The following is a 25,179-nucleotide window of genomic DNA, read 5'->3' as shown; positions in this document are numbered from 1 at the left end:
AACAAGAAAGCAAGACAAAAGTATCTCAAATCATATCTCAAAAGAGGCCGTTCAGAATCATGGGTAACTCGCGGCGCCTGTGGCAGCGCCAATTTCCTGGCGTACATCCGCATCGTATTGGTATGCTATTAATTTGGCCCCATGGGCCGTTGTTTTGAATCGTAGGACAATAGGATCGCCATGTAAGTGAATCATTGAAATCAAGAGGGCAGGGCCCCAAAAATAGTTGGGCAACAAAAGTCACACAACTACAGTATCAGCTAATAGTCGTCTAGAGAGGAGACTCACCAAAGAACTGTGGCACGCACTTCTCGCTGAAACCAGAGTTCTCGTCAGTCACCTCGATGATCTTTTCGTTGTCTTCAATCTCCCTCCTAGACCATCCGTATGGGTCGCTAGGAATCCAAAGCTTGGGCATCTGTGCAGAGATTGCCGGCTGGTCGTATGCATGTTTGTCATCGGCAACATCCTCCTCCATGTTGTAAGTGGCAGGGATCATCCTTTTACTGTGTCTGAAGTTCAAGAAGACGTCGGGACGTACGAAACGAACAAACCAGTTCTTGGATTCGGTGGTCTTGAAGTCACGGTCAGCCAACAAGGGCACGAGGTTGTGGCCATTCTCAAGCTGACCAGCCTCCTCCTCAACTCTGGCCTGGTCCTCCTTGTCTTCTTCAAGGATGTGATGTCCAGATCCCTTCTGCTTATCCAAGATCTTGGATTTGAAGTCGGCCTCGCCCTTGAACGAGACTGTGTGCGAGACACCATCCAATGGCTTCATGCAATCGATTGGAAGCACAGTAGTCAAACGACCAAAGGCAATGAGCAAGTTACGGTGGCAGAAGATGGTAAATACAAGGCCGATAGCTTGCAAGGCCACACAGCCCCAACCCTTTCCGACAACGAACAAACCCAACAAACAAACCTGGCCCAAGTAGAGACCGGTGAAAGTCTGGAACAATGCCTTGGGGTAGTGAAGGCCTCTGTTGTCAGGAGCCTCGACGAAACAGTAGGTCAAGTTGTGACTGTAAGCGATGAAGGAGAGAAGGAAAGCCACACAGCCGAACAACAAGATCATTGGAGCAATAATGGCAAAAGCCAATGTGATAGCAGCCAAGTTAGTGAAAAGCGGGAAGGTGGTACCCCACATAACCAAACCCAAGCCAGAGAATCTGCCCCACTTCTTTCTGAGTGTCTTGTCCAACAAGGCACCAAGGATGTAAAACAAGAAGAAAGTGACAACCTGGAAAAGAGCACCACCGGCAATAGTGAAACCTTGCAAGATAAGGTATGAGATGAAGAAGTTGGAGGATCTGGGCAAGTTGGCAGCCAAAAGAGTCATGGCGGAAGCAGGATTGTTGATGATGGAGGTGACTGCAGCCGTAGCAGAAGAGGCCAAAGCAGTCACAAGGAAACTGTTAACCTGCAAGAAGCCGTAGTAGCATGTTTGAGTGAAGTCCTCGGTGTGCTGGAAAGAAACACAGCCTGCAATCTTTGCCATCGCTCTGATGAACATAGGCAAGATGGTCATCAACAAACTCAACATAATGGTTGGCAACAAACCAGTGACCACACCAAGCAACCAGTCAGGCAAGTTCTGGATCCAACCCAACCATGGAAGCTTTTCGGTCAAGTTGTTAATGTTGGAAATAACACCGACAAAGGCCACGGGGATAGCCCAGAAGATGATCAAAGCAATGATGATAGCCAGGGCAATGAACTTCCTGGTGATTCTCTCCCACCAGAAAAGACGCATGTTGTCCCAGTCAATGTCACTTGGGTTGAAGCCAATGTATGCTGGGGTCATTCTCAATGGGTTGTGGTGGATGACACTTTGGTAGGCGAGCTGGGCACTGTACTGGTCCTCGAACTCCACGAAAAGCGAGTTCTTTGGGGTAGCGTGCCTATACACCTTCTGGAGCTTCTTAATTTCCATGTCCAACTCCACAAGCCTCTGGCGACAGTGCTCAATCGTGTCGATCTTCTTGGAGAAGAAGCCTCCCTCCTTGACTCTGGGTCTTTTATTTTCGGGAACGTACGAGTTGATGTCACCTGGATTGTCCACCTGGATACCCTTCTTGTCGGCCTTCTTCTTGGCCTTCATTCCAGCAACCAAGAGCTTGGTGGTGGCGGCCTCCAACTGCATGGCAATGTTCTCTCTCTGTCTGACCTTGTGGGCCAACTTACGGACGTTTCTGGAGACGTAGATACGCTTAACACCGTTAAAAAGCTTCATGAACTGCTTCTCGTCAAGGAAAGCGTCAGGCACCGACTGGAACAACACAGTACGCGACGACAACCTGTTGGCGTAGCGAGGCGACAGCAAGACGGCTGCACGGAGCGAGTTGAAGAAGAAGAGCTCCCTGTAGATCATGTAAATGACACCGCCATAGAAGAACCAGGACATGAAGGCGTGGGCATAGTATCTTCTGGGGCTTTTAACATTGGCAAAGGAAAGCTGGTCCAAGCCCTCGTGGCCATTGCCGTTGGTGGCGTTCACAGGAAGCAAGATGATCCAGGTCAACATGCCTCCCATAAAGATGAAGGCAACTATGATAAGGTACCGCAAGAAGAAGTAGCCGTCCATGCCACACTGCTGGAGAATAAAGGAGTGTGGTTTCGTGAGCAACACAAAGATCCATCTGACGGGGTCCTGAGGAAGCGGTTCGGGCTTCTTCTCCTCGGGCACCAAATCAAAGGAGGATTTGGGGGAGTAGATCCGCTTGAACTTGAGTCTGAGGATCAAAAAGCCGGCAACAAAGCAGCCCAAAAGAATCAGGTTGGACACCAACGTGACCAACACCGCCGACGTCGACGTACTCTGTGAATCAGGATCGGCCATCAGGAAGAAAGTGGTTGATGTTAGCAATTCGCATACGCACAAACAACGGATCGAAGAAGGAGGGGACGATCTGAGGGAGGGTCCCAAATTTACGAAAAGGGAAGGTGGGCTACAAAAGAGAATGGGCTGGAGAATTGCACGCTTTTTTTGGAATTTCAAAAAAATGCCGATTTTGTGGGAAAAGACGTTGCCATTCGGGACCCTTCTCCATCTCGGTATGCTGTTTGTGCAGCACCATAACACCGCAATGCATACTCGAAGGGGAGTCAGAGCAAAAGAGAGGGAGTAGAAAAATTAAAAAAAAGAAAGACTTTTCTGTAGTTGGTTTTTTTTTTTTTTTTTTTTTTTTTTTCAAAATCAAAAAATCGTGTTTCATCCCGCCACATCCGATTTTGATTGCTGCTGGCTTTGTTTCACAGCAGGTCCGAAGTTGCAAATTCTCAGCCTCACGCAGTGCAGCGCCAGAAACAAAAATAAATCACGTACAATGAAACATTTGATTCAGAGGTTCTCGGGTTTTTTTGTGGTGGATTTTTCATTTTCTTAGTTTCCGTTTTCTTGTTTGATTTGACGAGCGGCGAGAAGAAAAAAAAAAAAAAAAAAAAAGTCACCGTGTAAACTTCCATTGTTCTAGAAGCCTGTGGGCTTTCCTCAGCTCCTTCAGCGAGGGCTTGAACCTGAGGATGAGCCACTTTGCATGATCCAGAGGACCAGTTCACAAAGTTGACTTCTTAAAGATTTTTATCAAAAATCCACATTTGTTTACTTCAACGGCTCTTTCTTCCCCATCCAAGCATTTTCTTCTATCCATTGTTCATGATTCGCGCGGCGGTAGATCCAGATCATCGTGTCGTCATCTGCGTAATAGAAGGGTGCCTTCGGTGATGATTAAGCTTTAGGCTTTAAAGGCGAAACACAACCATGTTTGCTATTTAAAAAGGATTTGTTCTTTGGAAGTTTGGTTTTGCTAAATCGAAGAAATGTCACCCATGTCTTCCGTGCACGGAAGGGTTCTTTGCAGAGAACACCCAGAGGATTTCGCAGCCAAGCTGGTTACATTGAGGTGCATCAAAACCACCAGATTCTACAACTTATTGAAGATTTGGTTGATTTCAACACCGCCTACGTTTCAGACCTCACAAGCCACACTGTCTCACTTCGCCCCAAACACAAGCCTCAACGGCCCATAGACTTCCACATACCACCCTATTACCTGTATTCCGCTGCCTATGTACTGGTGAGCTCAACGGTAAACTCATGCTCTATCATGTCTAGCTTTTTTATTTTGAAGGTGGGCGTCACCACCTTTCCAACCTCAAACTCGCCGCTGTTGAACCGCCTCTTGACGCCGTCGTCAGCGACAATTGTCGTCTTCATCTGGTCAAAGTACTTGAGCTTGCACCTCACATCGCCTCGTTTGGCGTCTCCCAAAAGCAAAAACTCAAACTCTATTGGCTCGGAAACGTCACCATGCTTCAACTGCTCAAAGTACTGCTTGAGGAAGCTTGCTTGCCAGAATCGAGTAGACGACCTCTGCGCCTGCTTGTTGATCATCAGACAAATCTGAAGGTGGTTGGCGATTCCAGATAAATCCTTCTGCTGCTCCTTGGTCCATTCGCCTTGCTTCACAAGGTATTGTCCAAGCATCCACTGGTTCACCATATCGGTGTATCTCCTCAAGGGAGACGTAAAATGCGAGTAGCTCGAAAGTCCGAGAGACTCGTGCCCATGTTGATTGGTCTCGTAGTTGGCTGCGGTCATGTGCTTACCGAAATCAGCCATTTCTTGAACGGTCATTCCAGGACCATTCCTGTGTTTGTCCATGAGCGCCTTGATGTCAGCTTTGAAGTCGGAGTTTAAGTTCAACCTCTGTGTTCTCAAGATGATCGGAACGTCGTTCTTGATGGCAAAACTAGAAGCACAGTGGTTTGCAGTCACCATGAAATTGGACACTAGTTCCTGAGACTTGGACTCTTGGGATTGATCCACATCCTTCTCGATATGGATGACCGGCACTTGCTCGGAGTCATCACTCGCCATAGCAATTCTGAAACCCTTTTCTGTTCTCTGAAAGTGTGGCTGTTCAACCTCGTCCTTTGGCTTGTAATCAACGAAGGTCTTGCTTGCCTCGTTAGGGAAATCAAGTGCACCCAAGAACTCTCTGACACTTTTCAACGCCGACGCAACTCTAGAAAGGTTGAAGAGATCGGACTCTTGGCTGTGATCTGTGATGCCTTGCAGAAACCGCTCGATATTAGCTTCATCAGCCAAAATCTTATTCACCTCCTCGTACGTGATGCAAATAGCATTGTCCTTGATGTTGAAAAACTTGATCTTTGTTGACTCAACAATGCTCTCCATGAGTTTATGGGCAGCCTCAGAAGTTGGCGAGTTTTCGAACGCTTCCAAATCCTTGCGGGTCACCACCATCTCAACCCCAAAAGATCTATTCTTTCCTGGGGCGTCCATACCGCAGACTATTGAAATGAGTTGAGGCATCATCAAGGACGCACCTTCAGGCAAGTAGGTTGTAGTACCTTTTTCGAAGGCGATCAGGTTGAGCATAGAAGACTCTTTGAGAACAGATGTTGGATCAGCGACGTGGACAACGACTTTGAACGAGTCGTCCAAGTATTCAATGGAGATACCATCGTCAATTTCGTGAGCAGTGGCCGAGTCAATACAATAAACTGGAAGGTTAGGGAAATCCTCCCTTACGGAAGCGTATGGATCCATCTGGTGGAAATCCGAAACAAGCCAGCTATCAGTAACCGGCGATTTGGCTCCTATAATCTCATCATCAAAATTCTCCAAGCTCAAATCCAGCAATGCTTCCGTGGCGGAGGCACCCTTGACGGCTTCTGAAAGTGCATCCTTGGAAGTGAACTTTTGATCAACAAAGTCGTAGTATTGCTTGCCGAGGTCGCTCTTGGGCGAGATTCCCGTATTTGGAAGATTAAGTGAAGACGACCACCTTGAAGGGTTGCACCAGAGCCCTTGATCCAAGGAAGTAATGATCTCAAGTGCCCTGCTCTTGGAATACTCATATGAGTAGGCAACATCCTTCTTCTTGCGAAGACCTCTGAGGTCTAACGCATGGTCAATGCTTCGTATGAGGTTTCCCACAACACTTTCCAACATTCTATCCTCAACTATATTGCCTGCAACAAAGTCCCTTAGCACACTCATGACCTGCTTGAGCTTCTTCGGTTCTTTGTAGCTCTTCCTTGCCACAAAGTCAGTATAGAACTTTGTGAACTGTTTGATGCCAATGCCTTTCAAGAAGTCCAATGCGTCAGCTGTATCAATGGATTTGCTTATAGGGAGAATATCCACGTTGAGGGGCACTTTCGAGTTGTGCTGGAAGTTGACCTTCCATTTCCGTGGATTCTGTGCCAAGGCGACCATGAAGCCAATGTAAGAGCTGATAGGAAAATCTTCCTTTTTATATTCCTCACTGGGCACCTCCACAACGGGCTTTCCGAGAACCGTAGGGCCATTGATTCCCAAGTAGTCGATTTGGGCATTGAGAATTCGAAACTCCTCCTGACCGTCGGCGTGCTCGAGAAGCTTATACTTGCGCTCAAAGTTCCACACTTTGTTGAGAAGCTCCAAGATAGGAATCGACCGAGCCAGAGAAATGAGACTGTTGTTCTCATCGTACTGCAAGATCTTGTGAACATTGTCTAGCACACGAGTAAAAGAGTTGATCTTTCTGAAGCTCAGAATGGCGGTATCGACAAGCGGCTTGGAAATGATTCTTCTCACAGGTGTAGGCACAATGTATGTAATCACATCTGTGTCCGTGAGCAATTGCGACGCCGCCTGGGCCATAATGAAATCGTCGCCTGTCGTCAGAAGCTCCTGATCGGAGCCCTTTTGCAGTTTCTCCTCCTTGGGCAGCCAGCCCTCTGGCAAAGCTTCGGGAGACCTTGCAAACTTGGAATCAGGCAAACCGATAGGCGCCAATCCAGGGTGCTTTTTCTCAAGCTGGATCATATCGAGCTCCTCCACTTTCGAGGGAGGCACCACGCCGGGAACCCTGAGTTTGATCTGGTCCCGATGAACATACACTATCTCACCTTCGTGGTTCACCAAGGTGTAGGTTGATGTCTTGAGGTCCTGCGGTTTCTGCACCACTAGGTGTGCCAATGTGCTCTGGGAATCGAGCAAAACCAAGTCGCCTATATCTAGGGGCTGGAGGTTCTGTTTTAGCGATATTCTCCCGTCCATCAAGTACAGCCTAAACTGCCGTATGGTCTGCTCCATGTCCAAGCGGTGATCCTGTTTCCACCGTTTCCCAGGCTGATCGAGCCGCTTGGCCACTCTGTCTCGAGAGTCACCCAAAATCGTATTCACTAATTTGGCGTTCAGAAGCTCAAAGTCTAACGTCACATTGGACGGATCGTAGTACTTCTTCTTGGTTTGTTGTGAGACCTCCTGGGTCACGGCAAGAGCTTCTTTGGAAAGAGCCGCCAGAGATTTCTTTTTCGGTCTCGGCGCCGCCACGTGGCCCCGGAACCGTCGGGATTGGCGCTGGACGGTCCGAAACATGGTGTAGTAGATAGCGATGCTGCGATGCTGCGATGCCTTGAAGTGCACGTGAGGTGGATGTGGATTCTGGGGGATTTCCGGTTTTTTGGGAGGTTTTGGGAATTGATTGGATGAGTGGGGTTTGTTTGGTTTGTGGGGGTGGGGAGCTGTGTGGGATTTTGGTTCACTGGTGGTGGTGTTGATGGGGTGATGGTGACTGAGGTATGGAGTATTCTTATGAGAAGGTCGGAAGCAGGGATGAAGGAGTGGTCTTGTGGTTGATCTGAACATTATTCTGTGATGCTACGTGACTGTGACTTGTAAATATTCAATTGTATATCCCTTGCTAAAAAGGAGAAGTCTGGGTAGAATAGGGTATGCTTTGGAAGATGGTAGACTGTTTGCAGCCATAGGCAGTAGACACAGATATGACGCATCAGGTCATATTTCGGAGCAATGGTCATTAAAGCTAGACAAAATCAAAGTAAATTTCTCACTTGTTTGAAGTCACCAGAATACTCCATTCTCATGGTAAGCCTACTGAGGTTGTCTATCGAAATGCCCGAAGGTGATGAGGTTCAATCATAAACGTATTGTTGATGGGTCTTTACGAGCTCAATTAGATAATGCAAGCCTTTTTCCACTATTATCTTTCAGAAAGCACTTCTTTGAATCACAACACTTTTGGTTGTATTACACCTATACCACACCATGATCCAACTAACCCGTCGTGATGGCTGCGAAAACTACTACATCTACAAAATGCACCTACCATACCAAATCCTCCAAATCCCCAAATCCTCCACATCCCCAAATACAAAACCACGCCATATTCCAAAACCGCCCCCAATGACCTCACACCAAAGCCCCCTAAACGATCCACCTCGCTCAGCCCCGAATACACCTCAAACAACTCCCAAACATTCACCCCACAATGCCAGCGCTGGTCACTTTGAAAACCCAAAACGAAATGTCAAATTTCCACATTCGAACGAATCGAAAAATGATCTTTTAGCCGCCCCACTTTCCATCATCGTCTCTTCTACTGCACGGCTCTGGTTGGTGGGGAATGGCTGCGAAAGATCTACAACCAGCTACACCGTAGGCCAACATGGATGGTTGAAGAGTAGATTTGAGAACTTAATAAAACTCATCCTTCTATTGAGTTATTCTTGAAGAAAGGTCGCATTGATAAGTCCCCTCGATTCAACTTTTGATTAGTGCCCCAAAAATCCCAAGTCCAACTGGTCGCTACCTTTTGCATTTTCACCGGCATCCCGATGGCCGACCTGGCCATAGTAAACCTGCCTTTTCAAACCTTCAAACTTTTTGGAAATTGTGCAGTCGGCAGCAGCGGAGATGGAGATCCCCGAAAGGCCGGCCGTTGAGGGGAGATATCAAAATGGCGTGAGTCTGTTTCGGTACACCGTTTTCGCAGCCATCGGACCCACCAGGGTCCACCGAATCCACGCAAACTTGGGAATTTTGGTAAACAACCGGAATATCTGGAAACGGAGCGTCAACAGCATTTATGGCATTCTTTTTAAATTTCAAAAAGATCTCCAAAAAGCTCTTTTTCACTTCACCCCTCGCTTCACTATGGACAGCCTTATCACTCGGCGATCGCCGAAGCATCGCACCCCGCGATAAGCACTATAAGTATGAGCCCAATTCCTCCGATTCAGATCCACCAAATTCCCACCAGCAAATACCAACATGTCCTTGATCGACTCCTCCTACGGCAAAACAAACGTTAAGTTCTTGAAAGTCAAGCGTGACAAGAAAAACCCCCAGATCCAGGAGGTCTTGCAGGCCAACTGCCAGGTGCTCTTGAGAGGTAACTTTGACATTTCTTACACCGAGGCCGACAACGCTCCCATCGTTCCAACTGACACGGTGAAGAACACCATTCTCATCGAGGCCAAGAACACCGAGGTCTGGCCCATCGAGAGATTCGCTGCTCACCTTGCAAAGCACTTCACCACAAAGTACAACCACGTTTCAGGTGTTGAGGTGACCATTGTCCAGGACCTCTGGAAGAAGTACGAAGTCAACGGCAAGTTGCACGACCACTCGTTCCGCCACGAGGGCTTCGAGACCCGCAGAACCTTCTTGACCTACGACAAGCCTTCCCAGAAGACCACCATCATTTCTGGTATCAAGGACTTGAAGGTGTTGAAGTCGACCGGCTCCATGTTCTACGGCTACCACGACTGTGACTACACGACTTTGAAGCCTACTGAGGACAGAATGTTGTCTACTGACGTTGACGCTTCGTGGAAGTTTGAACTGCAATTGGGCTCTCTCGATGACACCATGCAAAAGGCCAGAGACGGCATGTTTGACAATGTCTACAATGCCGCCAGAAAGATCACTTTGGACCGTTTTGCCTTGGAGAACTCTCCTTCGGTCCAGGCCACCATGTACAACATGTCGCAGGAGATCTTGGACGCTGCTCCTGCTGTGGACTCTGTGTCCTATTCCTTGCCCAACAACCACTTCATCTTGTTCAACTTGGAGTGGAAGGGCATCAGCAACGACGATTTGTTCTACCCTTCTCCTGACCCTAGCGGCTTGATCAAGTCGACTGTGGGACGTAAGGTCACCGCCAAGTTGTGAGAAACCCAACAGCTAGTCTGTTAGGGGCTCTCCCGCACGTAAATAAGAAAAGATGTTACGACCAAAATTTTTCACTTTGTAGAATACCGTAGTTGTGGGGGCCTGGATCGTTATCAACGGCCTGCACAAAACACCACACCGCACATCTCGCGGCATCAGATCTCATAATGTAAATAAAGCATCCGTTACTGGGTATGGACGATTTCGAAAAGTTCCACCTACGAAAGGCCAAAAGACGGCCTCTAGGTGACGTCTCGTCACTGGTGAACAAACCAAACCTGCATAGAAAAGATCAGTCCAAACTACTACCGACCCGCCACAATAGAAACATAGATCCAGATAGACCCATCCATGCATCCGAAAAACGCCTAAAATCGACCCTGAAAATGTCATTATCCCAAGTCCTGCTGCTTGCGAAACCCATACTTACTCAGCCCCTGTCAAATGAAAAATCAGCTTTTCCCACCAAAAGTCTTCTATTCGATGTACCTGCCTCCAAGAGGCCGAAACTCGAGCCGAGATACCGCCACATCACAGAAAACGTCATCAAGCCCATGAACGACACCAACGAACTCACCAGCCTGAGCAATTCCTCGATCAGGGCTTTCACAGAGTGGTACAAGCTTCGAAACTACACTTTTGTGGCAAAAGAGGGGACGCAATGCACAGCTCAGAAACCCGAAAATACGATCAAACCCAAATCACTGATTGTGGAAGCCCAACAGAAGCCCCAGAGTTTTGCTCCGTTCACCGTTGTAGAAGCCCATCGAAGAGGTCCATATCTCTTAGCGGTTCTGTTGTCCTGCACCAAAGCACATGAAATTGCGCAAAGTGGCATATTTGACGTATTACTTATGAACCCGGACTCGAGAATTGACGCCCGTCAACACGACACAGTCTTGCTTTCCGAACAGGGAAAATTTGCCACCAAAATCGCTGGAGTCGACATTCCCGTATATGCGGTCTGGAAAATCGAAAAATCCGCTTCCAGCACCAAAAATGACTAATACCCATATCGCCCCATATGCATCTCATGCATCCGTGCGCATCCACACTTTGGCTCATATAAATACCCGACATCCTATCCCAAATAGTCGACAATTCAGATAGACATGCCCCGCTTATCTACCACCGGAATCCACGGTGCCGACCACCTCCATACGGTATCGGATGTTACTCCACCAATTAACATCTCCACGACATTCAAGTATACCAATGATCCCGATAAGCTTGAGAAAGCACCTCCTGGACCTTTTCCTTACGAGGTCGGCAAGCCAGTCTACTCGCGTGAGGGCCACCCATCAGGCGAATTAGTGGAACTGACGATTGGAAAAATCACAAATTCATATGCTGTTGCCTACAATTCTGGCCTCAGTGCCGTCTATGCCGCCTACACCCACCTCAACCCCAAGGTATTGTGCATTGGGCAGGGCTACCACGGTGTTCATGGAATTGCTGATATCTGGAAACGCAACCATGGGTTGAAGCAATTCAGTTTGAAAGACGAGGATTTGGACAAATTGGGCAAGGGTGACGTCATTCACTTGGAGACTCCAGTGAACCCAGATTCTCAATGCTTTGACATTCAATATTTCGCCGATAAAGCCCATGCCAAGGGCGCCTATCTTGTTGTTGACTCGACTTTTGCCCCACCGCCTTTGCAGGATGCATTTGAGTTTGGAGCTGATATCGTGATGCACTCTGCTACCAAGTATTTCGGTGGCCATTCCGATTTGTTGGCTGGCGTGCTTTTGACAAAGAGTGAAAAGGTCTGGCGTGATTTGATAGACGACAGAATATATTTGGGAACGAACATCGCCAACTTGGAGTCCTCCCTCTTGCTCAGAAGTTTGAAGACCCTTGAATTGAGGGTACTCAAGCAGAGTGCCAGTGCCACCAAGTTAGCTAAGTTCTTGGACGAAAGTAAGGATAAGTACCCTGCGATCTCAAAAGTTCACCACTCGTCCTTGCAAAAAGATGAGTTTGTTGCTCGCCAGTTGAAGGGTGGACACTCACCTACATTTGCTTTCGAGCTCCAGACTGAGGACCAAGCCAGAAAATTCCCTTCAAAATTGAAGTATTTCTATCATGCCACTTCGTTAGGTGGAGTCGAGAGTTTGATAGAATGGCGAGCCATGTCGGACAACACTGTATCACCTTCGTTGCTTCGTGTCAGTGTCGGTCTTGAGGACGTGGACGACTTGATTGAAGACATCACAGAGGCACTCAAAGCGATTTAAAAATTATAGTAGTCTATTCAATACGTAATGTGGCTTTATTTATATTACAGGTCTAATTAGGTACACTATGGTAGAATTTAATGGTATCTGCGAGGCATCTTGATCTTTACGAAGAAAGAACCTCCGTCACGAGCATAAGTCACAAGCTCAGCGTTCGGAGGCTTGTAATCTGGGTTTCTGATCTGAGTACGGTTGACAATGAGCTCATTGTAGCCGTAAATCTCAGGCACGCCAAGATCAATACCACCAGGCAAGATACTCGAGGGCATAGGCGTGCGGAACATCTTGGGAATCTCTGAGAGATCGGGTAGCGTCGTCTTGACACCTCTTCCAATATGAAGCCCGCTTCTTCTGGAAGCAGTTCCCCTGTTCACGCCCATGTTTGGTCCGTTCTCATTGTAACTGAAGTCGTTGTTGTGACGTCTACGGCGACGAGACTCTCTCTCCATCTCCTTATCAATCTTCTCCACCTCCAGCTGTGTGAGTTTGTTCAAAGCAGGCGAGAAGTCAGATACAGCAGCTGGATTACGCAACGTGGTGATGAAATCTTCCACCTGCTCTCCTGCTTCGCTATTAGTGAGCACACGTAGAGGTGGAAGTAGGTGAGAGCGAATCTCATCTTCCCGAACAAGCGAACCATCAAAGCTGTAGCCCACGAGGAACAACGCCTTGTGGAAAAGCTGCGCTTGCTCACGAATACTGAATGCAATGGCGGTGACAAACTCGCCAGGTAAGCTCATTTCATCACAAAGAATAGTCGCAAACTCCTCGGGATCGTTCTCGCTGAGACTCAAGATGTCCCACTCGAACTGATCCGTGAATTGTGTGTTGTTGATGACAAGGTCAATTTTGATAGGAACCCGCAACTCGCCCATAGGGTTATCGACAATGGGTTTAAAATCCTTGATTTGCTCGTTGACGGTGTTCATGATGGAATGGAAATGCTGGTCTGGAATGAACTTGTAGTCCTCGATAAGCGTGCGGACAAAGTTCTCGATTCTGTACGTTTCATCGCTCAAGTCCCACAAGAATGTGTCTCGAAGCTTGAACCTGTCTCTCTCCTGGTCGAAATCTAGACGAATGGGGACCAATGGCTTGTTTTTGCCTGTCTTCAAACCTCGCAAAACGGCCTCATTTAGTTGCTTCTCAGTGTAGCCGATGTCGGGCACACGGGAAAATGGCTTGTTGTTCTGAGGCAAGATCACCTGCGTGGCGGTGTTGCTAATTCCGTTACCGTAGCCCAGGTAGCCCTCACCCCAGATACTGTTGTTGTATTGGTTTTTGTCGGAGGCGTTGATCGCGTTCATTCGAAGCTGTTTGATGGTGTTGTATGTTTTAATGTCACGAGCCATTTTCTCGATCATTGTCTTGTTCTTTTTGGATTGTTGCTGCAAGTCACGGAGATAGGAGCTGTCTTTCTTGATGATGGCCTCGTAGATCTTGATATCGAGAGGTATCTCTTTGCCCTCCTCAGCTAGTTTTTGAGACCACTCGTCGAGCGATGCGAGCTGTTTCAAAGGAAGCTTGACCAAGGAATCGGGGCCAAATCCAGGAGGATACTCGGGCTCCTCTGTGTTGCCGAAGCGCAGTGTTCTTGAGCTTTGTTGAGGTCTAGATGCACCTCCAGTAGGCACAGCACCAGCAATGGGCCCAGGAATCGTCAGTATGCTGTTCATAGATGAGGCAGCCGGGTTCCCGCCCATGGCAGCTGCCGAAGAAGGGTCAGGGATTCCGCCCATGGCGCCGTACAAGCTATTTCTGGCTTGACCAGGCTGACCTCCCATAGGCATTTGTCCGGGAGCACTGGCGCCCTGTGGAGGAAACTGGCCTCCGAATTTCTGCACGTTGTTGTAGTTGGACAGAGAAGCCGCCGCTACCGCTGCTGCTGCCGCAGCAGCAGCTGGGTTGTTCATACCTCCAGGCATACCATTTCCGCCCATTTGAACGTGACCCTGTGGACCCCCATAGGCTGGCCCTGAGCCAGAACCTGGTGGCCTGCACGCTGAGCCTGGAGTTGTTGTTGTGCTTGCTGGTTTTGTGGCATGTAGCCTGACGGTATGTTTCTGTTCATCATCCTCTGGTTGGGAGTTTGTGCTAGGTTCTGATTAGGTTGTCCTGCCATCTGGCCCATTCCCTGGCCCATTCCAGCCTGCTGTTGCTGTCTGAGCAACGCCTGCTGTTGCTGCAACATTTTGTTCTGGTAAAACTGGCGCATGGTGTTTTGGAACTGAGGGTTGTTTTCAAGCTCCTGAAGCTGCTGAGGCGTGAAATGCTGGAATTGGGGAGGGAGCATGGCATTGGGCCGCTGGCGTCCTGCAAACTGCTGGGCTCCTTGGCCGGGGTTGCCGGCGCCCTTGTTGAAGTTCATGGTGGTGTGGATGTTGGTGTTTTTCGTGGGTTCAACTCTAGATATAGCGGTGCGCACACGACCCACCTGGGGATTCGGGTGGCAGGAAGTGTTTTTATATTGAGTGTAGCTGGATTTTGGAAATAGCTATAAGGGGATGGTTTCATGGTATCAATTTGGTAGGTTTCTTGCGAGGTTGGATATGGCAGTCTGTGGGATGCTGCGCAATTCGGCTTAGGATACATGCTTATCTATGGCTTCTGTCAGGCAGCTCTGAATAGGACTTATAACTTGGATCTGACGTGAAAATGAACGAGTGTCGTAGTAGAAGTTCTGGTGTGGTTTTTCATTACTACTGTACGTGAGGTGGTAGACCTCTCATTGAATGGTAGATCGCCAATACTGAGCAGGTTTTGACTCTGCATGTCATTTTCTAGATGTCGAATTGACATTTGGACGCTTGAATCTGGATAGTATCTAGGAAATTGCTTTCAATGGCGCAGTTCAGTTCAAATGATACCTAGCTTCCAGACATAGGCGCACCGAGTGCTATGATAAGTGCTCCTCATCGGTAGCTTTTAAAAACCAGTCTCAAATCATCGATTTCTACCTCCAAAGCAAACTCAAATCCTGCCTTGGAGTACCGCAGGGCTGATGTTGACCGAGTCCATCTCGGGCACATTGTGTACCTTTATCGACCTACAATGCGATGGAGAGCACATTGTTCGTGCCTCCTGGAGCTGGAATGTACAATTGACCAAGAAAAATGTTCTTGAGGGGTATAGAAAGATGTTTGATGATATTTATTGGAATTTTGTCGCCTCAGCCAGAATGGCCTATGTGACCGTCAACTCACCGAGACCCACCTCTGAACCATACTATAAGAATCATCACCAAATGGCACCAACCAGGTTTCTCCAACCGACAGCTCAATAATTGGCATACGACTTCTCTTCCCCGCTTTACCACAATCCTCCAGTTCACCAGCGTCATGCCCTAAGGAGGCCCTCTTCGCAGGCTCATTTTGCAGCCATTTAAAGGCGCTTCTGTGTTTGGCATTCTCCCCCACACCACCATGACTCTTCTTAGAGAACTCCCATTTTACTCTCGAAAAGTAGAGAAAACATCGCCTTTTGAAGTCAGCGAGCTCTTGCGGGGCGGCCACCAAAACAACAAGCTTCCCTTGGATGGCATTGTTGGATTCCATGCCATAAGGTTTGCAACCTCGAACGCCAAAGAGATGGCCCGCTTTTTCGAGTTATCCCTCGGGTTCAAGGAAGTCGCCTATAGAGGCTTGGAGTCGGGATCTGTGGCTTTAGCCGCCCATGTCTTGAAAAAAGACGAATGTGTATTTGAGGTTATCAACACCTTGGGCCGAGGAGACCTGAGACCCGGATCCAGAGCTGCCAAAGCCGGGCCTCCAAATTTCGAAAAGCAGCCTGTTACGCTTCAGGTCCGTGGAGGCGTCACCTCCTTCCACGAATTGGCCAAGGCAGCAGAACAATTGGCCTACGATGCTAAGGAAGCTACAGAAATCGATCGTTTTGTGAATACCCACGGAATGGGCGTCATGGACGTCTCTTTTGCCGTGACTGACGCCAAAATAGCCTACAAAAAAGCAATCGAGGCCGGCGCCATCTCCCTAAGAGAACCAGTGTTGGTTGAAGAAGAAAACGGTGCAGTCAGGGTTGCCGTGGTGGGTGTTCCAGGATCCGATCTTCGCCACACCTTGGTGCAGAACATCAATTTCAAGGGCCCGTTTTTGCCTCTTTACAGGGATTCTTTGGTTACTAGTTTGTCGGAAAGCAACCCAGTGCCGATATTTGCCGTGGACCACTGCGTTCAGAACTTCACCTGGGATGAAATGATGCCCTACGCCAGGTTCTACGCTTCGGCTTTTGGATTCCACAAATTCTGGTCTGTGGATGAACAGGATGTGTCTACAGGTGCCACGGCGTTGAAATCTATCGTGATGACTTGTGCAAACGGAAAAGTCAAGATGCCCATTAATGAACCAGCAAAGGGAAAGATGAAGGGCCAGATCGAGGAGTTCTATGAATTCTACAAAGGCCCTGGAGTTCAGCATATTGCACTCAGAACCAGAGATATCCTTCAGGTGGTCAAGGGAATGCGTTCCAGAGGAATTGACTTCAACACCATCTCTGAAACATACTACACCAACTTGGAAGAGCGTTTGGCAAAGGACGACATTGAGCTTTTTGAGTCGTTCGAAGAGTTGAAGGAGCATCATATTCTTGTTGATTTTGACCCGGCGTCAAAGTACAAAAACAAGCATGGCAAGAATTCATGCCACTACATCCTCCAAATCTTCACCAAACCGCTTCACGATAGGCCTACGTTGTTCTTGGAGATCATCCAACGACACCACCACAATGGTTTTGGAAAGGGTACTTTCAAGGGTTTGTTTGAGACCATCGAAGCTCAACAGAAGCTCCGTGGCACCTTGGTCCCCTCGGCATTGATGTAAGTATGTCAATATAATTCCTTTATTCCCTGCTAGTATACAAAAGTTAGACCATGAACTCGAAAATGCTCCTCATGTTCACGTACCGGCGACCACAGTCCGCCAAGTACTTGTTGACCACCTCTCTGCAATGCTCGAACATTGCTCTGTTCTGCTCTGCAAGAGCGTTCAATTGACCCGTGCTCAACTCCGGTGCCACCATGTCTTGGTCGTAGATGATAGGTCTCAACTTCTTCTCCTTGGCCTTGACAACATCAAAGATTGCATCAAAGTACAAGAGCTGGTTGTAGAGAGCCTTGTCGGTGTAGTTGTACCGCATGACACCCTTGCAGCCGTGTGCTTTACCGGAACTGCCAATACACCTCTTACCATACACCGAAATTTGCCTCGTCTTGATCCCGCAAGCTGAGTCGTCGCAGATCACCCAGCCGGCGTAGTACAAGGCAAGGTGCTTTCTGATAGTGCTTTCGAGCTGCGAGGTTAATTTCAATGTTGGGAAGACGTAGTTACACTTCGAGCAGCAGACACCATTGAAGGTGATCAGATAGTCCTTAGAGGGCTGGATACCACCGAATCTGAAGTTGGCGCCGCATCTGCAGTTAAGCACGAGGTAGCTGGACTGTCTGAATCTCTCAATATCGGTAATGTTGGACTCGAGAGGAGCGATGTCATTGCCTCCCTCTTCGCTGTTTCTGAGCCTCATCACATACTTCCTGGTGTCAATACCAAGAGAAGTTGCAACACGCATCATGTCAATACCATCGATACGGTTCACAAGTCTTTCAACAGGAGCGTAGATCTGCTTCTCGAGGTAGTATTCACTATCGGGCTTGAACAGTGACTTATTTGCCAACACCTCTTGCATGGCCCTCGACCTTTCAGCAGGGTTAGAGTTGTCCTCATCGTTCTGGGGAGCGGTGACAACGTACGTGATCACACTGCCTGCCTTGATGACCCTACCCAGCTTTCTAAGACGCAAGGCGACCTGGACAGGTGGCATGGTTTTCCCATTAGGATAGTTCGAGGGATCCTTCGAAAGACGAGTGTTGATCAGATACTTGTCGATGCTGATTTCATTATTGCTGATCTTGCCCTTCATCTCCTCCAAATAGTTGTAAACAGTTGTAAGAGCCTCCTCTGGGTCCATATCAGACAAGAGCTTCTGCAAGACAAACGTGGAAATCTCTTTGGACAATGGACAGTACTCACGACGTCTCATATCGAGACCCTTGACTTCCAAAGCAGAAATCTCTTTGCCAGTCTTCTTGTCCAAACTCACATTCATAGCAGCATACTTTTTCTTCGCATGCAACAACAATCTTTTGAAGACGTTATCCGTGTCGATCTCCAAAAGCTTGTATCTCTCGTTAACCTGAACCTTGAACTCATCACCAATTTTGAGAGCCTCTTGCAACGTATTGACACCAGTGTCAATCATGACAGAGTCAGTATCACCGTAGACAACTCTCAAACCAATCAGTTCAGCCAATTGTCTGGTATCCATTAAAATCTCTCTACCTTTGTTGGTAACCAACATAGCCAAAGGTTTAGCATAGAATCTGGAGTTGACATAACCCAAACAACCATACATAGAGTTGGCAGTCAACTTCAAGGCCTGCTGCTTAATGTCGTATTGAGCACGCTCATGAACAGTATTTTTAGGATTCTTCAAAAGCTTTTTGACTTCACGACGTCTCGAGACCAATGCATTCAACAATCTCGGCAAGACACCGGCTTCAGAGTCACGCTCAGGTATGCTAGGCAAGTCTCTCTCTTCGTCATGCGTGATATTATAGGTATCACGCTCGACAGTGGTGAAACAAATGTTGAACTCCTGGATGATACTTGGATACAAAGAGTTGAAGTCCATGACCAAAATGTAGTTCTTGTGGAGACCCTTCTCAGGTTCGAAAACCAAACCACCCTGGAACTTGGGCTTCTTGTTCAGTGTCACTGTCGTTGCATCATCTTCATTGGCTTCAAGCTTTGCTTCTTGCTGATGGCTGGTGTTCTTGTGGTACTTGTCTTCCTTGTCAGGAACAATGTAGTTATTTCTCTTGAACTCATGCAACAAAATGTACTCGTTTCTACCGGCTCTTGTACCACTAAGGGTATGAGACCAAGCATTACCGGCCAAATTGGTCAATTGCTTGGAAAGCGACAAGATCTGGAGAGCAAATGCGATCTTGGCAGTGATCAGTACTTGAGTGATGTTCTCTTTAAGCGACATCATCAAGAATGCAGCATCTTCAGCGTAACGAGGGTTCTGGAAGTTGAGCTCGACGGCATTGTAGGATTTCTGACAAACAACACTGTACATCTCAGGCAAGTCCCACGATTGACACTTGGTGGTCAACGACTGACCCAACTCGTTGGCAATATCACACAAAAGACGACCTTGGAAAATCTCACGAATGAGAAGGTTGTTGTTGAAACCATTACCCTTGCCAAATTTGTCAGGCCAAGACTTCCTGTTTCTTCTTCCCATTGCGGACCAAGTGCCGACTCTCAAATCGTGCATTCTGTGGACCAACACGTCCAAAGAGATATTCTCCAATCTGTGTCCAATAAATACATCTGGGTCTGCATTTTTAACAAGCGCAGCCAAACATCCCAACATAGATGCCTCGTTCGGCAAGGTCTTGAGATTCATCTTTTGTTTTTGGGCTTGCTGTTGCAAACCTGGTGGGAAACCAACGGCCCCAATTGGACGTACCAAAGTAACAAGATCATCGGGTTGAATGTTTTCATCGATAGGTGCGTCTTGAGGCATGTTTCTATAAGTAGCCAAAGTGACACACGCGACTTCCTGTTTGTTCAACTTGGGGTTCATGAGGGTCTGGACAGAGATAGACGTGATGGTCAAATTTGGAGGTGGCATGTTCGAGTTGACAATTGGTGAGACACAGGAGGGAGATGAAACAGCAGCTTCAACTTGACAGTGAGACGCGTTTTGGATAGCGCTGAAATCACCTTTCTTGATTTCCAACCAACAGGGACCCATGATGTTTCTTTGCATAACAAAGGACTCAAAAATATTGGTGTTAGTACCGAACATTCTGGAGAAAGTCTCACCTTCCAATTCTGAGGGCATAACCAAGTGCCTGTGCTTATTGGTTTTGAAGGGAAGCAAAACCTTCAAATACTCTGCCTCTTTGGGGACGCCCGGAAGCTCAAATGCATACTTCATGCGTTCTGGCTTAGCTCTGAGACTTTCAAGACCGTAGTTCTCCATAAGAATAGGTGAGATCTCCTCGTGCACATCCATGGCACTGACTGGCTGTGTAGTTTCCTGACCATCGATTATACGGTACTTTCTAGGCAAAATGTAAAGTTCTCTGCACAAGTCATTGACCTGGACGACACCAGAGACCAACTTGTTTTCCTTCGTGAGCACCTTACCAAAAAGGAGAAGGGAGCTGTCGGCTTCGGCGTAGTCCAACCAGAACATCTTGAATGAGTCGTCTTCACTGACAGTGTCCTCATCGAGCTTCTCAGTGTGTGAAATGGCCGAGTAAGCTCTAGATGGAGACGAAGAAAGAAGACTGGAAGCTTTCACAGCGGAGATTGTTGCACCAGTGTTTCTAGCAGGGGCCGAAGCGCGTGGTCTTCTGGTCACAACAATGTCGTCATCCTCGCTGTCATCATCAACAGGATCAGGCTGCTCTGGTTTGATGGAAGCATCCAGATTGGAAGATTTGACGTCGACCTCCTCGGCTGTTTCAACAGGAGTATCAGGGGTGCTTTCCTTACCACCCACGTCAAAGTCCTCACCCGAATCCACGGTAGTATCGAAGGCATCGAGCTCGGGCTCCTTCTTGACCTTCTTCTTGTCACGCGAAGCGGTGGAGAAGCTGAAAGCAGACGCGTTGGACTTCTTGTTCTTGGGTGCAGCGGTGCCAAAGGGCGAAAACACATTGGCCTTCTTGGGCTTCACGTCAAAGTCGTCCAAGATATCGTCGATAGCGGCGTTCTTTGCAGGCTCAGCCTTCTTCGAAGCTGCTGCTGGCGCAAAGAAATTGTTGATCTGCGCCGTCTTGGCCACCTTCACAGGCTTCTGCTGCTTCTTCTTTCTCTTCTTCGTTCCCACTTCTTCCACTTCCTCCTCGTCCGAGTAGTAATTGGGCCGCGTCGCGTCATCCCATTCGTCCACACCGTTATCGACATAGCCCTCGCCGTTGTCGTCAACAATAAAGTCGTCGTTCATCAACTGATCTCTCTTATGTTGTCTGTAGGTGTCTTCGTCAACCTCATCGTATATGAACTCGTTTTCTTCGTCCAGGACGGCCGCTATGGTACCGGTCCGCCGGGCCTCTCTGAGCCGCTTGAGCTTGTCTCTTTTGGCGGCTCTAGACAGCATTAATCGGGTTTGCTGTAAAAAGAGATGGTGGTTGTAGTAGAACGCGGTACGCGATTCTACGCGCTATCAACAACCTGCATCAGCGTGGAGGCATCAGGTGCTCGTTGGTGCAAAAATGGGGCAATTCCTGGGGTCCAATCAAATCGATGAATATTTCGAAATATGTTGAATTTAAACTATTTTGTGAAAATGCCAAAATTCGTGTTTCGATCCGATAGTGGGGAACGCTCTGGTGCGTGGTTGCAAAACGTGGTATGCGCTCTAGGTGAAGGCCTACACAGTTGAGGAGCTGATAGTTTGAGCATGTCATTTTAGCGCGTTCAGGCATGATTCACAATACATAATGTCAAATTCATCAGAAGGTAATTGTATCTATTGCATTGGTGTAAATATACGGGTAAGAAGAATTTTATCTCTTGTACCTCGGAAGGTAAGAGTCGAGGTTTCCACATCTCTAACTTGTGAGGTAGTTAGATCTGTTCAATAAAATGTTAGGTGGTTAGTTCTGTCCACTCACATGTTGGTTCGGAAAGGACAACTTTTTCAGGTGGACAATCAAGAAACACAGTATCACCAGTCTCATTTGCTCTTGACTGTTCGTACGTAACACACGTATTTCGTAGCACTGTGAAACATGGGACGTACAATTGGATGAACGATAGATTCTGATTTCTGCGCAAGATGATAGGAAATTTTGGTTCCATGATTTGATAATTTTTCAAGGCTGACATCGGTCTGAATTCGATGGCTGCGAAATTTTAAATCTAACCAACTGACAGACACAGCAAGTTGAATTTGGTTCAAATGCGGTCCCACTTTGAATTTATTCAATCCATTTATCTAAACCAAAGCTTACATACTTAATTGATCTCTTCGGAAAGGAGTGTTTTGAGACAATCCCTATATGGTACGTGAGCCAGCACCTCCTTCCAGAATTTCCATATTTCACTACCTTCCGAGACCAATAAACTATCATAGAAAAATCTCAGAGAATTAAATCCTGATCATTGTTCACAAAATTTCTCAGAATTTCGAAATCCACGGTTTTACCGTGTAACCTCAACCATAACCGCCGTGTCACTGCTTGACCTGCATTTCCTTATCTCACAATACATACACATCCATCTATAAATATCATCCACATAGACGCCATACCCACCAATACGTTCCCAAATATCTCCATAATCCATACATCCATACATTCCTGATACAAACACCACATGTCGTTTGCTAACTACGACCTTGAGGCCCAGAAACCTGCCTCCACAAATGGTGGCGGGTCTGAACTCGACAAGATCTTCTCCTCCACATCCACACAAATCCAGACCTTCGGCTCTTTAATATCACAGTTTAACTCCCAGCGTAGGCTCGTGGGAAGCAAAAGAGATAGCGCCAATCTTCGAGAAAAGCTTGATTTGCTACAGACCAAAATCGCCGGTTTGGATGCCGCCATAGCAGGACTCACGGTCAACATCAACAAAGCAATTGACCAAAGCTTGGAAGTTACTGAGCGTCAGACAATGCAAAAGGAGAGGATTTCTCAGGACTACGCCAGTCTTCATAAAAGTTTCAAAGAGGCACTGGATCAGTACAACAGCAGAAAAGTGGCCATACCTCTCAAGTCTTTAGATACAGAGGATACGCCGCTTTTGCAGAAGCAGCCAGGGCAGCAAACTCAGCAGCAGCAGCAACTCACTCAAGAGCAGATCGACCAGACAGAGCTTCAGTACCACCTTCTTTTGACAGAGGAAAGAAATAGGGAGATTGACCGGGTAGCCGCCAGCGTCCAGGAAGTGAATTCCGTCTTCAAAGACCTTAGCACATTGGTTAATCAACAGGGAGAGCAGCTAGACACAATTGAAGAAAACGTGCAAGAACTCCATGGTAACACGCAACAGGCTTCACGTGAGCTCCACAAGGCTCATGAATACCAGAAACGTAAAGGCAAATGGAGCTGTATCTTGCTTATAGCGCTTCTGGTGATTGTTCTCGTGATAGTGTTGGCTGTGGTAAGCTGAGTCATATTCCGCGCCCTTAACGCACTGATGGTTTGCAGCCGTTGAATTGTATAGAGGCGGCGATTATTTCAGTCGTTGGGCTCGCTACTTTTTAGCCATGGCCGATCTTGTTATTGAGCGCCCATTGGGCAATAACGAGAACTTCTTTCGTTGCAGAAATGCTGTGGGGTTTTACCAGAACTTTGCCGCCATAGGCACCTATTCCGTGGACCTATCTAAACAGGACAAGCTCGTCTACGCCGCATTGAGAAAGCTGATCTTGGACTACCACATATTCATTTGCAACGTGTTCAGGGACGAGAAAAGGCAGAACTCTATCTTCAGACCGATCAAGAGTGCCAAATTCGGTGATATCTACAAGAAGGAAGATGGCCCTGTTGGAGGAAAGGAGTGGCACGAGGCGTTCATCCGCCGTCTATGCTGCGATAAACTTTGCAGTCTATACGAGGAGCTGCCTCTTTTCTGCCTTATTCTAGTTGGCCAAAGCACCCTCGGTGCTGCTTTCGAGCATACACCATCTGACGGCGTTGTTGCACCGCAATTCCATGCTATCTTCTTGGACAATTTGGCTTACTGTGCTGATCCTGCAAACCACGGTGAATTCGAGGAAAGCTATGGCACTATTCCCGAGCTGGTCACTCTTGACTCGGTGATTTTCGACTCTGCTATTGATTTGCAGTACATCAGAAACTCCTTGCCGCCACCTGTGGAAATGATCATGGAAGCAAAGCATCTAGACTACACGCATGGCGACGCAAACCACTATTCGACTACCCCACCAGTGGGTTTTCCTAACAAATGGCCTGGAAGATTCCCGGCGTCGCTTGATGCTACTAAGGTTATGAAATTAGTCCACCTTGATTCCGACCGCTTCAGCAAAGTTTTGGCGACCTGCAAGGCGAACGGTGTCACCTTCACCTCATACCTCGCTTGCATCCAGGCATTGACTTTCAATGCTGTCTACGGCGATGACCATCACACGTCTGCAATGATCGCTGTGACTCTTAGACGTTTCCTTTCACCTGATGCTGTTGATGAGCCATACAAGCAAATAGTAGCCAAAGAGGACTACAAGATGTTTGGAAACTTTGCTCATATGGGTCTCCCGCATTTGTTTGAGCCCGTGAAAGAGTTTTCATGGGAGCTTGTCAAAAAGGTCAACCTCGAATTGAAGCAGACTGTTGCTAATCGGCGCTTGCTCAACACCCAAAAAGCCTTTGCAGAAGCTGCTTCAGAGTATGAAGAGAACAAGCATCTCTTCTCGGGCATTGTGGGCGCTAACAAGGCTGACGCCATCAAAATCTCCAATGTGGGTGCCTACAATTTTCCCATCTACAAGCTCGAAGGACAGGACCTCACAATCGATGACATCATCTTCTCCCAAGATATGGCTCCTGGGGCCTCTGACTTCGTGCTCAACGTGGTTTCATGTCCAAGAGGAGGCCTCAATATTGTGATGTCATATTTCGAGGGAGAAGACAACATAGAGAGCCTCCATCAGGAGCTCGAACGCAACTTGCAAAAGTATGCGGCAAAAGTCTAGACGGTGGAATCCAATATTTATCGCCTAGGTGTCTCATATCAAAAGCATCTAGGTATGCAAGGCGACTAATAGTCCTGGCGCAGCTCGGATGCAAAATCACCCAGCCTTGCACGCAAAGAACCAATCAAATTCAACACAAAAATGACAGTTCACCCTCATTGTATTTTTTTCGGGCACTTTGTTTTTTCAGGGTCT

At 47.6% G+C, this 25,179-nt stretch overlaps 9 protein-coding genes across 9 annotated transcripts; 5 read left to right on the top strand and 4 right to left on the bottom strand. All coding sequences in view use genetic code 12, as the record gives it.

Annotated features, from left to right (window-relative positions):
* Positions 1-271: 271 nt before the first annotated feature.
* CXQ87_004258 (uncharacterized protein) lies at positions 272-2,839 on the bottom strand (the record flags this gene model as incomplete). Its single annotated transcript, XM_025482704.1, has 1 exon — positions 272-2,839. The coding sequence occupies one exon, from the start codon at positions 2,837-2,839 to the stop codon at positions 272-274; it is 2,568 nt and encodes an 855-aa protein (XP_025337322.1).
* Positions 2,840-4,066: 1,227 nt separating this feature from the next.
* MSU1 (Msu1p) lies at positions 4,067-7,393 on the bottom strand (the record flags this gene model as incomplete). Its single annotated transcript, XM_025482703.1, has 1 exon — positions 4,067-7,393. One exon carries the CDS (start codon positions 7,391-7,393, stop codon positions 4,067-4,069), a length of 3,327 nt encoding a protein of 1,108 aa, XP_025337321.1.
* A 1,695-nt stretch (positions 7,394-9,088) lies between these two features.
* Positions 9,089-9,991, top strand: CXQ87_004256 (uncharacterized protein; the record flags this gene model as incomplete). The annotated part of the gene is made up of 1 exon (XM_025482702.1): positions 9,089-9,991. The coding sequence occupies one exon, from the start codon at positions 9,089-9,091 to the stop codon at positions 9,989-9,991; it is 903 nt and encodes a 300-aa protein (XP_025337320.1).
* Positions 9,992-11,103: 1,112 nt separating this feature from the next.
* CXQ87_004255 (putative cystathionine beta-lyase) lies at positions 11,104-12,231 on the top strand (the record flags this gene model as incomplete). The annotated part of the gene is made up of 1 exon (XM_025482701.1): positions 11,104-12,231. One exon carries the CDS (start codon positions 11,104-11,106, stop codon positions 12,229-12,231), a length of 1,128 nt encoding a protein of 375 aa, XP_025337319.1.
* Positions 12,232-12,308: 77 nt separating this feature from the next.
* On the bottom strand, positions 12,309-14,599 carry SNF5 (Snf5p; the record flags this gene model as incomplete). The annotated part of the gene is made up of 2 exons (XM_025482700.1): positions 12,309-14,183; positions 14,219-14,599. 2 exons carry the CDS (start codon positions 14,597-14,599, stop codon positions 12,309-12,311), a joined length of 2,256 nt encoding a protein of 751 aa, XP_025337318.1.
* A 1,054-nt stretch (positions 14,600-15,653) lies between these two features.
* CXQ87_004253 (uncharacterized protein) lies at positions 15,654-17,066 on the top strand (the record flags this gene model as incomplete). The annotated part of the gene is made up of 1 exon (XM_025482699.1): positions 15,654-17,066. The coding sequence occupies one exon, from the start codon at positions 15,654-15,656 to the stop codon at positions 17,064-17,066; it is 1,413 nt and encodes a 470-aa protein (XP_025337317.1).
* Positions 17,067-17,109: 43 nt separating this feature from the next.
* Positions 17,110-21,423, bottom strand: POL1 (DNA-directed DNA polymerase alpha catalytic subunit; the record flags this gene model as incomplete). Its single annotated transcript, XM_025482698.1, has 1 exon — positions 17,110-21,423. One exon carries the CDS (start codon positions 21,421-21,423, stop codon positions 17,110-17,112), a length of 4,314 nt encoding a protein of 1,437 aa, XP_025337316.1.
* Positions 21,424-22,643: 1,220 nt separating this feature from the next.
* Positions 22,644-23,441, top strand: VAM3 (SNAP receptor; the record flags this gene model as incomplete). Its single annotated transcript, XM_025482697.1, has 1 exon — positions 22,644-23,441. The coding sequence occupies one exon, from the start codon at positions 22,644-22,646 to the stop codon at positions 23,439-23,441; it is 798 nt and encodes a 265-aa protein (XP_025337315.1).
* A 97-nt stretch (positions 23,442-23,538) lies between these two features.
* On the top strand, positions 23,539-24,984 carry ATF1 (Atf1p; the record flags this gene model as incomplete). Its single annotated transcript, XM_025482696.1, has 1 exon — positions 23,539-24,984. The coding sequence occupies one exon, from the start codon at positions 23,539-23,541 to the stop codon at positions 24,982-24,984; it is 1,446 nt and encodes a 481-aa protein (XP_025337314.1).
* Positions 24,985-25,179: the final 195 nt, after the last annotated feature.

This window comes from Candidozyma duobushaemuli, assembly GCF_002926085.2.
Source record: "Candidozyma duobushaemuli strain B09383 chromosome Unknown D_B09383, whole genome shotgun sequence".
NCBI lineage: Eukaryota > Fungi > Ascomycota > Pichiomycetes > Serinales > Metschnikowiaceae > Candidozyma > Candidozyma duobushaemuli.
Note: the sequence above shows the minus strand (reverse complement) of the source record. Positions and strands in the feature narration are given on the sequence as shown.